Consider the following 18,056-nt stretch of genomic DNA (forward strand, 5'->3'; position numbering starts at 1 on the left):
CTCTGGCCCTTGTGTAAGAGCACACAAGTGAAAGCATCAGTTACAAGGAGACCTGGGAAGCAGGCCAGGACCTCAAGGACTATTAAATTATATAGCTTAAACTCTTCACTTTCCAAATTTTCCTCCAAGACAGACACAATCACTGCCTGGTAATTAGCCTGATACTGTATGGTCTCTTCTTCAGCCCAGGGGCTCCCACCAGGAGCATCAGGGGAGCAGGCAGGAACAACTGGGTGACACTGGGGGGGCACAGACACCCACCCCCCCTCTGGAGAGAGCATCTGCCAAAATTCCTCACTCCATCCTGAAACATCCACCCCAAAGCAGGCCAGGCTCTGCACAAAGCCATGGGCTCACCCAGGGAGCTGGGAAAGGATCAGCACAGAGGGGGGACAAAGATCAGGGGAAAGGACACAAAGGACAGGGGAAAGGACACAAAGGACAGGGGGAAAGGACACAGACCTGAGGAGGGATAAGGAGAAGAAACATCAACACTGACATGTGCTGCTGGCTCAGGAGGCTCTGGACAGGCTCTGCTGGCTCAGTGAGGGAGCTGGCAGGTATCTATACATGTATACAGGTACAGCACACCTGGATCTCAAGGCAAACACCAGCACCAGAAGAGCACAAAAGGCACCTGTGGGTTGTCACAGCACTGTCTTTGTCAACACCAGGGCAGGACCTGCTGCTGCTGCTGCTGAAGCCAGTGAGGCAACACCACCAATGTTACCACAGGGAAACCAAACACTACATGGAACATTGATTTGTTCTGGCTCAAACATGATACCCTCAGACCCTTCTCCAGCTCATCTGCACCTGGAGCAGCAGAGGATGCTCATCCCAACAGTGTTTGCTCCAGCCCCAGCTCAAAAGGACCTGAAACATCAACTTGTTTGTATCAAAAAATGACAAAGGAGGAGACACTGCTGGAAGCAGTGAATGAGTGGGAAGAACAACCAGACAAACTGCAAATTGATGCTATTTGTGGGAGCAGAGCCAGTGGATGAACTCAGAACACCATGTACTCTTCAAAGTTGTTCTATCAACCACCTTCTGCAATCTCCTGTGTGCCAAGTTAACCCTGTGACTGAGGACATCCAGCCCTTCTGCTGTGTGCAAAGGAGAAGCCAAACCTCCCTCCCTCATTTTTAAAATAGATAAACATATTAAAAAACCATGAAAGGTTTACACACTCAGGCATGGAAGTCTGGTGTATCTATACATGTCTATATGCAAGAATAGGTCTAAACTACAGGTAAAAATGAAATAAGGCTGAGCTTGCCACGTTTTGCAATTAGAGCAGATGGAGTCAGGCCATAGGTCCTCCCCAAAGGACTGAGCCTGCACTTTGTAGCAGTGCAATGACAATCCTGCTGCAGCAGTGAATGTCATTAAGGGACCAAAAAGAGAAAGATTAAAGCTAGGAAGGGAATTGGCAAAAGCTCAGCCTCCTGTATTTAAGCTTTACTCCTTGTCTCTATGTGGCTCTTAGAAGAGATTTGAAGTTTCATGCATGTTTTACTGCCCTAAATCCAACATTAGAGTCAAAACACCATCAAAAACTATGTCAGAAGTCACCTGAGACACCCACACCAAACACCCACCAAAACCATCACATTTCCCCAGGCTGTTGGAAGTGCAGTGCCCTGGGCAGGCTGCTCCTCTTTGGGTGAACTATCCCTGAACTTCCAGAACAGAAAAAGAGAGAACAACCCAAGATGAGCTGCTCAGATCCTTCCTAGGAGGGAGAGATCCAATTGCATTGGACCCAGCTTCACACAGGAGTCCCAAACTCAGCTGGAACTTTATCAGGGACCCTTCCCCACCCTCCAGCACTGCTGACTCTTCCCCCAAAAATCCTTCCTGTCACCTCTAAAGGACTCTGCTCCCACCACTCACTGCCATCCAAGCATTCTGGTGGTAATGACAAGGATCACTTTTATCTTTCTCTCTCTCTCTCAGTGGCTTTAATTCAATGATGCTTGCCAAAAAAAAAAAAAAAAAGCAACAAAAACCAACCAACCAAACAAACAAAAAAAACCAAACAAAAAATCCCCACCAAAAAACCAAAACCAAGCAAAAAAAAAACTCCAAAAAACTTTAAAAAAAAAAGTTCTCATCAAGGAAAACAAATATTTCTTTTGCTATGGATGGCCTTGTGCATTTGCCAGGGTTGAAGGGGATGTAAGATCAGCCTTTGCTGCTCCCCAGCCAGCCTGTTCCAAGTGGAATCCCTCAAAATGGAAGGGGGAAAGGAGAAGGAGGCAAGGGAAGCAAAAAGTTGTCCTGCAGGTGATCAGGAGGTGTATCAAGAGTGAGCTGATAGCTGCAATTATCACAGCAGAGTTCAGCTGGAAGCAGAAGGGAGACACAAAATATCCTAAGGAATGATAGGCAATTCATGAAATCCCCAGTGGAACCCAGCAGGTCACAATTCCATCACCTGTCATCAGAGCTCCTCATACTCTAAAAAGAACATGGCCCAGGACATCAAGCACATAAAGCACTCTGCAGTAATACTTGAGGCAGCCCCACAGCCAAATTATTTTACCCCACAACACAAACCCAGATAATTTAATGCCAGATCCTGTCCAAGCCAGGAGAACACTGAGCTGCACCACAAGAATTTGCAGTTATGGGTGGTCTCTGACCTTCAGCAGCTGTTTAGAACTTGAGGCAAATAAAGGTAAAAGGGAAATTTCTGTTGATAAAAAGAAATAACTGTAAAGAATCTGAAAAACAGACAGCACTCAGCAGCTTCACTCAGGGAAGACCCTTGTAGGAAATCAAGGCTCAGATCAGTGATTTGAGTTTAACAAAAACACTCTCAAGATGGGTTTGGAAATCAAGCACAGCTTCTCATTTCATTCTGACACTAACTCAGCAGTGCAAATGTGAACTCATTCCTCAGGGCTTCCTCTGCCTCCCTCTGGGGCTGGCAGACACTGATACTGGGTTTGCTCTTGGTGCTTTGGCTGCTTGGGGGTTTCACTGCATGATTTGGATTTTTTGGCTTTGCTTTTGTTGATTGTTTTAAATATGAGTTCACACCTAAGATGCTGCAAGGAAAATAATTATTTTTAGTGATGTATTACCAAGAGAGAGATGAAAAGAGAACAATCCCTTCCTGGGCCATGTCTTCCAGCTCTGTTCCTCAACTTCACCCACCTCCAATTCCCTCAACTACAGCCTGTGCACACAGTGCCTGAGGTGGCAATAATCTGAATTCACCTGAAATAGCTTTGCAGCATCTTACAGCTTTAGCAAATGAAATAGTCATGGTTTGACAAAATGACAAGAATGCAAGGAAATGGCAAAAAAATTCACATGTTTTTGAAAGGCAGAGCAAAGCAGCCTTAATGTGGAGGGTGCAGTGACATTCAGCTGGCTTTGGAGCTGCCTGATAATATTAATACTGATAAAGAACAAAAGCCTGACAAGTGTAATCCTGATTCTTCCCTTTGTGAGATTCCTTTGAGGATTACACAGCAATTAAAGATTTCTAACAGTGTTACATTTCTAAAGGACAATGCTTCCATCCCCTGAGGAAATCATAAGCCATTTACAGATTCTTCTTGGGTTTCAACTTTTTAGAGAGGAAAAACAGCCATGGACATTTAGCTGTCTTAATTAGATGAACAGCTTAACATCTGAAAGTATTTACAATGTCTTATTTCTAGAATGTAAAACATTATTTCCTGCCCAGCAGGACTAGTGTGCTGCAGCATTGGCAGCTAAAGCTTCTTTTCTGCAATTTATCCCTGTGTTACTAGTCAGTGCAAATGCCTTTCTGCATTTTTCCAGCAGTTTCTGTGCTCAAAAGTCACTGTGTGTTACCCTCCTGACAAGAGGGACATTCTGGTTGCTAAAGAGAAAGAGAAAAGTGGTTGAATTAATCAAAACATCACTGCAGCTTCCCCCTCAGCAGGTATTTTGGAAAGCTGACAGGATTTGGACACTGCACACAACAGTGTCCTGGGAGGGGCTACCAGTAAACCCAGCTCTACACCACCTGGAAGTCCAGATCTGGAAAATATTTGCGGTAAGCAGCTGCCTGTGAGGCCCCTGAGAGCTGCCTGGCATTCAGACACCTCTCCAACAGCACAGCCATCCTCCAGAACTCAGCCAGGACTGAGAGTGGCTGTGCTGGGCTGCAATACAGGATGTGCCAGCAATATGAATTCTGTCCCCATCTGTTAAACCAGGTGGGGCAGTGCCCCTGATCTCCTGGCACATATTCTCTGCTAATGGGCCATCTTTAAACCAGCTGGGACAATCATCTTTATCTTTCCATAGCCCATCCTCCCTCCAGGAGATATCTCCTGTTCATGGCCACTGAGTCCCAGTGCATGGCTGATAAAATTCCATCATCCCACTGGGAGATGCTCCAGCCAGGGCAGGAGCCAAGCCTTTCCTACCCAGAGAAAAACTGAGATTTTGGACACCAAAGCACCTTCTTTCCACTGCATTCCAGAGGAAAACCAGACCTTTCCACATCATCCCTGCACCTTCAGAGGAAACTGCACCTTCTCCAGGAGCACTGCTCCAGCTGAACCACATCTGCCACTGCAGGAGGATGCAGCCACCATTGAATGGGACTGTGCCACCACCCTGACTGACTGACTGTGTCAGCTTGGATTCTGACTCTGGCAGGGTTTGGGATTGTTCTTTGTAATCCTGTATTTCTATTTTAATTTTCCTAGTAAAGAACTGTTATTCCTAATTCCCCTATCTTTGCCTGAGAGCCCCTTAATTTCAAAATTATAACAATAATTTGGAGGGAGGGGATTTACATTCTCCATTTCAAAGAGAAGCTTCTTCCTTTATTGGCAGATACCTATTCTTCAAACCAGGACAGTGGCCTTGTATAAAAACCTCACTGCAATGAAGGTTCCATCACCTGCAGCTGTCTGAAAGTGCAGGCAGTGCACAAATAACTTCAATTCAGCAGCAGATTATTCTGAGGAATGGCTCTGATGGGTCTGTTGCCTTCTTCTCACCCACTGCTGTCCTGCCAACAGTGCAAAAAGCAAAGAACACCCATCTCAACACATACTTGGAGCTGTGACCCTGTGTTCTGACCTGCTCTGCAATTTGGAATAAACCAGGGATAACTGTTCCAGTCCCAGCACCACTGCCAGGAACAACAGAACCTCAGAGCCTGGGCCAGCACCTGCTATTGACAGGCACAAAAATCTAATTTAAGGGAATCCTTTCCCACACACAACAACATGCTAATGAGATCAAAAGAACAAGGCTAAAAATGATAATTTCCAGAGGTTAATCAAGATCAAAACCAAAGCAGCAACATCAAGAAATGAACTGAGAAACTAAGATAAGCATTTTAAGCAAGTAGCTTGGTGAAGAGAAGCCCTTTGAGTAGCAACACAGAGTGGTCTTCTCTGATCAACTCTGGGATCACCCAGGCATGGCAGAAGTGGTAAAAAGGTAAGAAAAGTGACCCTGTAGCTGGTAGATAAAATTCACATTTCAACATTTTTCCGTAAGTGCATCTATAGCAATGGACCACCAAGTTAAAAGATTTCCCCTAAATGAGTCAAATCTTAGCCTCTAGAAAACAAGACTTAAGCCAACTGTATTTCAACAGTAAGGGAATTATTTAACAGATTCATAATTTTCCTTTAAAATCACATGGAAGTTTCTAAATTGAGTTTTGGCTTGCTTTGACCAGATACAGTGACTGGAGTTGTCCATCACTAGGGCCAACAGCAGCCAATGTCCCTCCAAAAAGCCTCCCTGAGAGTCAGGGTCCTTTTTCCTCTGACTGAAATGTCCCTGTCAGCTCTTCAAGGAGCTCTCCAGGGAAGGAAAGTTCATTTTCTAATCTGCCCCTCACCCCCTACCAACAGACCCCAGGAACAGATGCCACTGAGTCAGTGCAGGGAACAAAACAGTTTGAGCCCCAAGTTAAGCCTTGGGAGTGCATGCACACACTTGAAAATTAACATCTTGTCTGAAGCTCTCATCTTGCACTGCTCTGCTTCTGCAGCAGAAATGGCAGAGCCTCATCTCTTATGCAAATGACACGTGGCATTTGGAAAGTTCTGACACAGAGGCAGTAAACAAAAAGCCACAGACCACAAGACTCTCCTCTTGTCCTGATGCCCACAATTATGGGTGACATGACATTCAGGGAGGATCAAGCCACCAGCTCACCAATAAACCAATTACCAACACCAACTGCTGCTTTCATTCCCTGCAAGCACCCAGAACCCCAATTATGTTAATGTCAGGAGAAAAAAAACCCAACCCTTCAGCAGGTTTTTAAAGGTTTATAACAGATTCTGCAGAAGGGGATAAACAAAACTTTTTAAAAGCAAAAATATCATTTTGCTAATGCCCTCTGAAATAATGCTGGCATTCTTCACAGATCCTCCCCCATGTTTGTAAAAGGCTGCCAGAGCATGGAGACACTTCCAACAAATGGCAGAGTGAGTCAGTGGGGCTGGGAGCTGTGGGCAGGAAGGAGATGACAACGTCCACAGAGTCACTAAAGGCTCCAACGTGATTCATGTCACAATGTGGATCCAAAACAGTGACTTGTGCTGCAGGCACAAACTGCATGGGTATTTCTGTACCCTGCCTGGGCACTCACCAGCAAACAAGGCACTGTTACAGCAAACACACCCAGTGCATCCAGCAACCCAGCTCCTCCTTCCTGCCCAGAGAGACAGCAGGGACAGTAACCCAGCTCTGGGAAACCAGCACCAGGCCATGCACAGGGAGCAGAGCTTAGGGCATTTCACAGAACCACTGAATTGTACAAAAGCTTGGGTGGGAAGAGACCTTAAAGCCCATCCATCCCATCCCATCCCATCCCATCCCATCCCATCCCATCCCATCCCATCCCATCCCATCCCATCCCATCCCATCCCATCCCATCCCATCCATCCCATCCCATCCCATCCCATCCCATCCCATCCCATCCCATCCCATCCCCATCCCATCCCCATCCCATCCCCATCCCATCCCCATCCCATCCCCATCCCCATCCCCATCCCCATCCCATCCCCATCCCCATCCCCATCCCCATCCCCATCCCCATCCCATCCCCATCCCATCCCCATCCCCATCCCCATCCCCATCCCCATCCCCATCCCATTCCATCCCCATCCCAATCCCCATCCCACTGCCCCAAGCCCCAGTGTCCAGCTGTGCTAAGATACTGACAGCACTGTGGATTTAATTAGCATATGGTTGATAACCAAGATGCCTTGGCAAGAGCAAACAAAGCTTTGAAGATTGCAAGAAGATGTAACTAAGTAGAAATGTAAAGTTTGTCTCTGTGATGTTTAACTAAATGAATGTAGTAAAAAAAATCCTAGCCTTCCTGAAAATGGTATATAAGCATGTGCAGCTCACAGTAAATTTGTATTCTGATCATGAATCAGTAGTCCCCATCTCTGTCTCAATTATCCATATCCAGCCTGGCCTTGGGCACTGCCAGGGATGCAGGGGCAGCCACAGCTGCTCTGGGCACCCTGTGCCAGGGCCTCACCTCCCTCTGAGCACCATATGCTGCCCTGTCACTCAAAACTGCTTTCAGAAAGTAGAACAGGTCTGTTTTTAACCTGGGAGCTCTGCAAAACTCCAGGAGTTTGACAGTGAAAAGCTGTAGATCACCACAGGCAGAGGAAAGCAGGAAAATGCCTGGATGTGACAAAAATGACAAACCCTCCTTCACACACCAAAAAGGCCTCACACCATTGTGATTAGTCACAAAAGGTGGCAGCTTAGTTCCTGTCAAACCACGTCATTTTACCTTTAGTGAGGTATCCCAGAGAAAGAAAAAACCAGAATTTGTGGGTGTTCCATTCCAGCATGGACCTGCTTCTCCAAATACAATCCCAAGCCAACACAACCCCTCAGCCAGAGCAGCACTGAGTGTGGGAAGAGATCCTTAAATACTGCACACATGGAAATATCAAATCTGGGGCAAGCAGCAGCCCAGCCCAGCCCCATGTGCTCCACAGGCAGCATTTTGGAGCAGATCTCTAAGGGGAGCCTCAGACTCCTCCTTCCCCTTCATTCCCATAAAAAAGAATTTCTTCCCATAAAACTAATCCCAACTCACACGTTTCCTGGTTTAAGAGTTATGCTACTTCTTCCTATAAACAGATGAATGTTCAGTGCTTAGTTTTCAGCTCAGAAAGCAGAAAAGAGCCTGAATAAACTTATAACTTCAGAAATCTGATATTAAATATTAAGTCAAACAAACCACACATATGACTCCTATTTCTGCTGTTAACTAGGTCTGAGAAACAAAAAATGAACAAAAGAGAGAAATTAAACATGGATAAATACTACAATTTTGAAATGAACAGTTAATAGCTATAATAATTACACACTCCCTGAAAAACCTGACAAAGTTTTAAGTCAGCTCTGCTAACTCTGAGGAGGTTGGACCAGACACTTCATCTAAACTGAATCCTCCTATGGCACTCCATTTATTCAAACCCCCAATGAGTGCACATTCCTGCAGCTCCTCCAGCCCTGATCTCCAGGCTGCACTGCTCTCACTGGGAGGAAAGGAACCCATGGCACAGAGGAGCACTGGAAGGACCTGCTGGATTGGTAGGGACCATTTTGGGTTTATCTTTCTCAACCAAGTCTAACAACCCCATTCACCAACCATGGTAAACTTTCCAGGCAGAAGGGAGTTTTCCACGTTTTCAACTTTGGAAGCCCTGAAGATTAACAAGGGATGGGAGCATGACTGTGTGTGTTTGGCTGTTGGAGTCTGAAAAACAGAGACCTGAGCTCCTCAGAGAGAGATCAACAAGCAGCAATGAGAGCTCAAAAACATAGCCCTGGATATCAGTGTAGAAAACAAGTCTCAAAAACAAGTCCCTGTGAAAGCTCCAATACATAGTTTTAGACATAATAAAAATATAGTAAGAATATTGCTTACATTTTCCAGATAGAATAGAGGCCATATGCACAGGTTATACATAAACTTTTGTACTAAGAAACTAGAATTCTAAGAGGTTTAGAAGAAATGCTTCAGATTCATGTTTTTAGCTCACTGGGTAATTTGTAAATAAGAATCTGTGTACTGGAGTGAGAGCTCTCTTGCTCTCTTTTCCTCCACCATCATCATAATCACTACCACCACGTGAAGAAGAAGAGGAAGAACAAGAATAGAAGAAAAAAACAGGGAGCATCTGCCTCTGAGGCTCTGCACCAGGCTGCAGCCCCTGCCTCTGCCCAGGACTCTGTACCAGGCTGTAATTCTGGCTTCTGGGGACACCAGCAGCTGCTCCTACTCCTAACTGGGACTCTACTTCTATTTGGGACTCTGTCCTGAAAGCCTTTAGCACATGTGGAGAGGGACTTGAGCACTGAGAGGGATCCCCAGTTAGGGAGACACAAAAAGTTTCTCTCACAGCAAATGCCAATGCACCCCTGCTCTGTTCCCCTGCCTGCCCTGTGTCCTTTCCCTGTCCCTCAGCCTTTCACTCACTCCCTGTTTCCCCACCAGCTCCCATGCCCTAATCCCACCTTTGTGCCACCCCCATGTGTGGATACTGCTGAAGGCTCGTGGAAAAACCCAATCTGATTTTTCCCAGGCTGTTGGCTTTCTCAGCTTCAGCTCAGACCTTCCCCAGGCTGGGGATTTTTCTCAGAGACAAAACAAGAGAAGAAAGAACAACACAGACAGACACCTGGTGCTGACCACCAAGCTGTGTGAGTGTCCAATGGTATTTTGCAAAAAGCATGTTTTCAAAGAGGTGTTGCTTTCTTGGACCAATAAGTCTTTCCTACTCTGTTTTTCACAATCTCTCTTATATAAATGGCATGGCTTTTCAATAAATCACTTTGCTGCTTGGAAGAGGTTGTGTGTGTTGCTGCACTGTTTGCTGTTCCTAATCAGACAGTGACACCCATGTTCTCTGGTAACTGGTCTGTGATGTTCTGCCCACCCTGAACACCCATGTACTGAGCCTGGACCCTCACCACAAGGTCTGCCTTTGCTTCTGACCCTGGACTACCCACATGTGTGGCTGAAATAAACAGCTCAGTGGAACCCCTACCAAGGCCCTTCCTGCCTTTTTATTAACAGCTATCCTGGCTACTGCAAATGGCACCCAAACAGGGATTCTACTCCTTGAAAGCATCTGTGCTGCTGCCCTCAGCTGGGCTCACCCTGTGCAAAGGAGAGTGGCAAGAACTGTTAATATCTGGCTACTACAAGCATGGACTTTACCTCTTGGGACTTTCTGCCTTTTGAGACAAATGTGCCTTTACAATAAACAACTTTATAGCAACTAACAACTGCTCAGCAGTTTTAAAGAAATGTGTTGGGTTGATGTGGCCAGAAATGTGTATTCTATCCCCATCTGTTGAAGCCAGGTGGGGAAATGATTCCTTATCTCTGTGGCACGTATTATCTGCTAATGGGCCATCTTTAAACCAGCTGGGACAATCATCTTCATCTTCCCACAGCCCATCCTCCCTCCAGGAGATATCTCCTGTTCATGGCCACTGAGTCCCAGCGCATGGCTGATAAAATTCCATCATCCCACTGGGAGATGCTCCAGCCAGGGCAGGAGCCAAGCCTTTCCTACCCAGAGAAAAACTGAGATTTGGAACACCAAGGCACCTTCTTTCCACTGGATTCCAGAGGAAAGCCAGACCTTTCCACATCATCCCTGCACCTTCAGAGGAAACTGCACCTTCTCCAGGAGCACTGCTCCAGCTGAACCACATCTGCCCCTGCAGGAGGATGCAGCCACCATGGAATGGGACTGTGCCACCACCCTGACTGACTGACTGTGTCAGCTTGGATTCTGACTCTGGCAGGGTTTGGGATTGTTCTTTGTAATACTGCATTTCTATTTTAATTTTCCTAGTAAAAAATTGTTATTCCTAATTCCCCAAACTTTGCCTGAGAGCCCCTTAATTTCAAAATTATAACAATAATTTGGAGGAAGGGGGTTTACATTCTCCATTTCAAAGAGAAGCTTCTTCCTTTATTGGCAGACACCCATCCTCCAAAGCAGCACAAGAAAACAACCAGCCCATCCTGTGGCATGGATTAAACCCCACTCCTGGCACTCTCACCACTCCGATCAGGTCTCCCCGGCCGTACTCCCCGGTCAGGTGCTTCTTGCCGTCGTCCATGCGCAGCACGGAGCGCAGCCGCCCGTTCAGCACGATGTACGTGCAGTCAGACTTGTCGCCCTGCCTGCAGGAAACAGCCAACACCAGCCTGAAGGAACCATCCCTGCTCACAACATTGTCTGCAGGTTTTGAGTTAGTTGGGGATTTTTTTTCCCTGCCTGGATTGGAAGACACAGGGAAGTGTTTAATTGACACTTAAGGAAGAAATGAGGAACGGAGCAGAATTTGTTAAAAGGTGAATGAAAATATGTTTAATGTGTAAATGTACAGGCTGTGCACAGTTAGCTGAGATAGAGTGACAGGACAAAGAGGAATGGCTTCAAACTGAAAGAGAGTGGGTTTAGATGGGATATTGGGCAGGAATTGTTCCCTGGCAGGGTGGTCAGGGCTGGCACAGGGTGCCCAGAGCAGCTGTGGCTGCCCCTGGATCCCTGGCAGTGCCCAAGGCCAGGCTGGACACTGGGGCTGGAGTACCTGGGACAGTGGGAGGGGTCCCTGCCATGGCAGGGGTGGCACTGGATGAGCTTTAAGGTTCTTTCCAATCCAGGCTAGTGTGGGGTTCCATGTTAGCAGTGGAAGGGGATGACCAAGGTGTGAGGGGACACCACAGGGGCATGGCTGGTTACTGAGGATCTCATTCCCATTGCAAGGTCAGCATGGATGTACAGAGGAATTCTGCAGGTCAAAGAGCAACACCCCGAAGGAGCCCCAGATTTAGTGCATACACCTTTTTCTATCATTTTCTGCTCTATCCAGCTGGCACAATTAATAGTGCTGCTGGGAATACCAACTTTGGTGGTGGAATTAAAACAAATGCAAGGAATTCCAGAAGATTTTAACAAGATATTGACAGCTAGGAGTGTTTTGATGCACAGAGTCATCCAAAACTTCCATTGACATTGGTGCTGCAGGTATGGTTATAAAAATTACAATTATACAGATCATGCTCTAAATTAGACTGTTACTCTTCCACCACTGCAGCAACCACATAACAGCTCAATTGTATCCAAGTACATATCCATAAAACTAAGTTTTCCCAAGGTAACTTTTGCCCCTTAAACAAAATTCCTGTTTTCAATTTACTGCTGAATAAGCCTAACTGAATTACCTTTGAGTTTTGCTGTTTATTTCAGAAAGGCTGAAAACCTCTGAGCAATGCATCTTCATGCCCTCAACAATGCAGAAACTACCACCAGAACATGGAACTGTGTCCTAATCAATTATATCACTTAAAAAGCATGCCAAGACAACAGGAAACATGAGGAATAGTATAAAATAATGTAGCAACATATAGAAACAAGAGACTGAAGCAATGTTGAAGGTACCACGGAAAGAAAATAATTTCAAAATAGGCAAACAAATAAACATGATGGAATGGTTGATAAATACAGCCTGAGGTTCTTACTTTACACATCCCAAAGGTCATGAAGAAGGAAAATTTCAATAAATATCCAATTTTTTTCCAAATCTCACCTGTAAACAGCTCGCCCAGCCTCAACCTCCATCCAGTCCAGAGCAAAGTCAATTTGCCTGACAAAGGGGGACATTCTCTTCACCACTGTGTGGGCCACCCCCAGCACCACACTGGGCTGCTCCCGCATGATCCTGAGCAAAAAGAGAAGTGACAGTGAACGTCCCCAGAACAGAACAGCTGCCACCACATCCCAGTGCAGCTGGGCAGCAATTCCCAGCCACACCCCACTCCTGCCACCACCACTCCCAGCAGGGACTCTGACAAAACACAGGGCTGCCCAGCTTCCCAGCCAGCCTAAATTAAATGGCACTCAGAGCTGGCACTGTCCTATTTGCAGGATGCCAGTCCTGCTGTCTGGCTCAATTCCCCTCTCCCAGTGCAGCAGGATGGACAGGAGCCATGTGAGCTCTTGTGTATCAGCCACCTTCCTCATTTCCCCCTCACACAAGTCTCTCATGACTCAGGAAAATGTTCATCCTGTTCTCACCATCTTCCCTCCCTGCTGTTCTGCCCATCTCAGTCTCTTGCTCGTGTTCAGTTTCCCCCACATATCACATCAGAATCTTTTTATATGTAAAGTCTGATGCACTTAAAAATAAAACACCTGCTCTGCATTTCAAATATTCCTTTTTCCTCTTGCAAAAACCACAAAGAGCTGAAATACCTTCTAATAGAGCACCCAATCTTCACACTGAATGTTTTTAGTCATGCTTAAAACCCTCTAATAATAAAGACACCATGTAATTCAGTATGTTCCTCAAACTGAAAAACTGAAAAGGTTCTGCAAGGACAACCTCCAACTCCACACTGATTGTGAGGCCTAGCAGAAATCACTCTCACACACACCTGAGAATTGCTCAGGAATGTCTAATTTCTTGTTCTTTTTAGAGTGAAGATCACTTCACCCTCTCACTGTGGGAGTGAGCACTGAAATACCTCCTGAAGCACTGCCAGGGGTGAATGGATCACACACACGTGTCAGGTTGTTCTGCCTGTTAGGGCAGCTTATCTTTCCTGCTCCTGTGCAGCATCAAGAGCAGACTATTAAAAAATTGTTATTTCACAAGAGAAATAACAGCTCATGAAGAACAGATTCATGTCTGCAGCCCCAGCAAGCGAATGCACAGAAAGATGAGGGAGCTGCACTGAAAGCTGCTCATGGACAAGCAGGCTGCTCCAGCCCCAATGCCCAGCCTGGCCTTGGGCACTGCCAGGGATCCAGGGGCAGCCACAGCTGCTCTGGGCACCCTGTGCCAGCCCTGCCCACCCTGCCAGGGAACAATTCCTGCCCAATATCCCATCCAGCCCTGCCCTCTGGCAGTGGGAGCCATTCCCTGTGTCCTGGCTCTCCATGTTTCCTGCAGCCCCTCAGGCCCTGCAGGGCCACACTGAGCTCACCCAAAGCTTCTCCTCTCCAGTGAACAATCCCAGCTGTCCCAGCCTTTCCTCCAGCAGAGCTGCTCCATCCTCTGATCCCCTGGTGCCTCCTCTGGACTCTGCAGCAGCTCCAGCCCCTCCCTGTGCTGGTTCCAGGGCTGGGGCAGCTCTGCAGGTGCTCAGGGTCTCACCTGAGCCCAGGGCACAGGGGCAGAATCCCCCTGCCCTGCTGCCCAGGCTGGGCTCAGCCCAGGGCAGGGGGTTCAGGGCTGGGGCAGCTCCAGCTCTCCCCCACAGCCCCCCCAGCTCCCTGTCCCAGGGCTGTTCCCTCTGCTCAGCCCAGCCTGGGCTGAGCCAGGGGCTGTCCTGACCCAGGGGCAGCTCCTGCTCTTGGCCTGGTTGGAACCTCTTGGGATTCCATTGGTGACTATGTTCCTTTTTCTCCTGCCTTCAGTCAGAATTGGGATTGAAGCACAAGAGATGGATTCTCATGTCTGGACTCAGGTGTTTATTAACTCTTATCTATGATACAGTGAGCTCTGCAGCACTTCCAGCTAACAAGCTAAAAGTGAGAAAATGGAGCCCTATCTTGCTCATCAGAAGATCTTTCAAGGCCTAACTATCCAATTAAAAAGTAACATCTATATTATTTATACCTTTGACCCAATGACCAAATACCTGTGACCTGCAGTGCAGTACTCTCTATCCAACCAAAAACTACTACCTAAAAACAAGAAGAAGGAACAAGAAGGAAGAAGAGCCAACCCAAGAACCTCCATCTTGTCCCATACCTATTACTGTATTCTAAAACCCCAAATTCCAAACCCTTCACCATGTGAAATTACACACTTCTAATCAAACTACCAGCAGTGATTCCAACTCCATCACTCAATTTTGGAAGCCTTCTCCAAGGCCTGAGTTCAAAAGCAGTGTTCTTTTGAGGGTCAGTGCCAGAAAGCACAGAAAGTTCAGAACCCCCAGGGTTCAGGGTTCCAACAGGATTCCTTGCTAAGTTTTCTGCATCCCTGTTCCCTTCACAAGGAATGTGCCAGGGTAAGAAAATCTACTTAGGAGACCCTGTTATTTGTGCTCTCTGAGCACACATCATGTCAGCTTTGTATCCAACCTCACCCCCAAAATAACAGAGGAAGAGAGGAAGGTATGGAAGGAGCACTGTCACTCCTTGTTCCCTAACTGGATCACAGCTCTTGTGGATCACTGGCAGAATCAGAGAAAGCCCAAGCAGAGATCCACAATCCAAGACTGTGAAAATAAAAGCAGACTCACAGGAGCTCTACACTGCCTGGATGTGGCACAGAAACTGCCCTGAAGTCTTGTAGCAATGTATTTGAACAGCTTAGGCCATAGTTTATACCAGGTGCACCAGCCAAGCCATTTTAGTTATTCTTATCAAACACTCTGGAATTTGTCAAGGCTACTGAAACATAAATTGTGCTAAATTAGGAAAAAAGCTGAAAACAGAATACCAAGATTGCAAGAACTGAGATAAAGAAGGGCCATGAAGCACTGGACTGTAACCAGTCATATTTCCTGCAAGGTACAGAGCTCGTGGACAAGATAAAAGCACCAATCAAGTAATGTGTGATTGCATGGGCAGCAGTTTTAGAATGTACAAGTAGAGTATAATGGAAACAATAAAGTGGCTTCTGCTTAATCACATTGTTGTGACTGAGGTCCTGGGTTTTCCAGAGGTGCTGAGTTCCTGCAAAGTCTTCACATCAAGACTCTCCTTCATCAGTGCCACTGCTGCAGCAAGAGCCCTGGAGCTGCCAGGGACTGTGGGACAGTGCAGCACACATGGAGCTTTCCATGGATACTGCTCTCCTCACCCAGAGCTTCTACTACTAATTTTGCAATAACAAAGCCTAAAATTTCAGCCAAAAGCTCTGAAGTAGAAAGGGCACAGATCCACAGACACATATCCCTATTTCATGTTGAGCTCACCACACTCATATCCCTACACCTGAATGTCTACAAGGTAAATTAAACTGAACACAAGCTCTTACATTCAGAACACTTAAAAATCCAGCCAGCAAACATTATTACCAGAAAGCAGGATAGCTTTTCTCTCCTGACCCTCTTCTCTTGCCCTGACTTTCCCATGCTATCCCACCATCCTGACCAATACACCAACACACACATGGAAAATACCCAGCCCTATCCCCCTTCTCAGCAGATTCAAATGTTAAATAAAGCCCTTTAAAATTCCTGGATGGTTTAGCTCATTGATTTTACTCCACTTGCTTACTTAGCCCTCAAAGTCTCTTCCCACACAGGCTGTCTGCTGTCGTCAATAAAAGCCATTTACTCTTTTCCTCCCTCATAATATGTATCCTAATACTTAATGCATTCAAAATGCAAACTAACAGGCTTCTTCAATTTCCACCTAGAGCTCTCTCATGTCCCTCAGTGCCATGCAGCTTCCATAAGAGAATTAACACAGAAGGTGAGACCCACCCTTAGCAGGAGAAAAGAGATTTTTTTCCCACCATTATCAGGCCAGTTTCCTTCCTCTCACATGGGCATTTACATCCTTGCTCTTCTGTCTGGCACATGCCTGGCACTGGGAAAATGAAAATCCAAAGTTCTGTATGGCAAAGGTTTCTGAGGGACTTTGAGGATTCTTTACTAGAAAGCTCACCAACTACAACAATAAGGGCAAAGCATTTTCTTTGAATGCCTGGAGCTTCTGCAGATATTCTTGGGGATGTGGCTGCGATGGGATTTTCAGTTTAGCTGGCAAGACCAAATAAAAATCAAAGCTTTCCTGCTTCTCTGGCAAGTGCACATGATTAAGCCTCTAAACTGTGAAATTTACAGAAGCAGAAAATGTGAGAGAGCCACTGGTAGCACAGATCCTGAATTTATTCCCTCGGGAGATCCTGGTGACAAATTGATTCCCATTTTGCAGGAGCTGCTGCGGGGGCACTGCACGCCAGGAGCAGCAGCTCCTGAAGCCCTGCAGGCACATTCCAGGGAATCAGCCCTGGATTCAGCACACCCTCAGCCTGTGCCACCCCTTGTCACAGGTTACAATGTAAAGGTGTGCCCAAAAGTATGGATTCTATCATCATCTGTTGAAACCAGCAGTGATCCTTATCTCCATGAGAGATATCCTCTGCTAATGGGCCATCTTTAAACCATCTGGGACAATCATCTTTATCTTCCCACAGCCCATCCTCCCTCCAGGAGATATCTCCTGTTCATGGCCATTGAGTCCCAGTGCATGGCTGATAAAATTCCATCATCCCACTGGGAGATGCTCCAGCCAGGGCAGGAGCCAAGCCTTTCCTACCCAGAGAAAAACTGAGATTTGGAACACCAGAGCAGCCCTTTCCCACTGGATTCCACAGGACAAGAGTTACCAAACCTTTCTACAGGATCACTGCTTCAACAAGAGCACTTCACCTGGACTGCTGCCACCACCCAAACTAGTGGTGTGTCGAGTTGTATTCTGATTCTGTCAGTGGTTTTCTTTTGTATTATTGAATGTATTTTTATTTTTTTCCTATTAAATTGTATTTCTGACTTGGAGCCTCTCACTGATTTTGCTTTCAAACCAGCACAGCCCTGGACTCACACTCTGCATCTACAGCCAGCCACTCACCCATGGCAGCACCACAAAAAAGGCTCCTGCCCTGAAGCTTCAGTGGGAAGGATTAAATTCAACATCCAACACTCAATTCTCCACACCAGGCTCCCTCCATTGCTGTGCTCTTTGCCTAATGACAACCATTGACTGTGTGCTTTCTGCTTCACCCTCTCATTAATTATCAAGAAAAAGCACATAGAGTGTTCCAGGGCAGGAGAGAGGAAGAGAGGAAACACATGTGACAGTAAAAGAAAAATGAAATTTTGGAGAATAATATGAATTATTGTCAAATTTCACCTAGTCTATAAGCTAAGAGAAAAATGAACAAAATAAGACAAAAATAATTCCTCTGAGATTCCAGGCAAAGTGGAAAGCTGAACACTGTGGAACTATGAGCATAGAATTTACATTAAAATGGCAAACAGAACTACATCCTATTTTATTAAC

General features: G+C 46.3%; 1 protein-coding gene across 4 annotated transcripts in view; it reads right to left on the reverse strand.

Moving 5' to 3' along the window:
• PNPLA7 (patatin like domain 7, lysophospholipase) overlaps positions 1-18,056 on the reverse strand; it is a 135,286-nt gene that overhangs the window by 85,930 nt on the left and 31,300 nt on the right. For all 4 annotated transcript variants that reach the window (XM_079324229.1, XM_079324227.1, XM_079324226.1 and 1 more), the window contains exons 18-19: positions 12,619-12,750; positions 11,086-11,209 (exon numbers count right to left, since the gene is read on the reverse strand). In XM_079324229.1, coding sequence (XP_079180355.1) covers positions 11,086-11,209; positions 12,619-12,750 — 256 coding nt within the window. The remainder of the gene's footprint in view (positions 1-11,085; positions 11,210-12,618; positions 12,751-18,056) is intronic.

This window comes from Erithacus rubecula, assembly GCF_903797595.1.
Source record: "Erithacus rubecula genome assembly, chromosome: 21".
NCBI lineage: Eukaryota > Metazoa > Chordata > Aves > Passeriformes > Muscicapidae > Erithacus > Erithacus rubecula.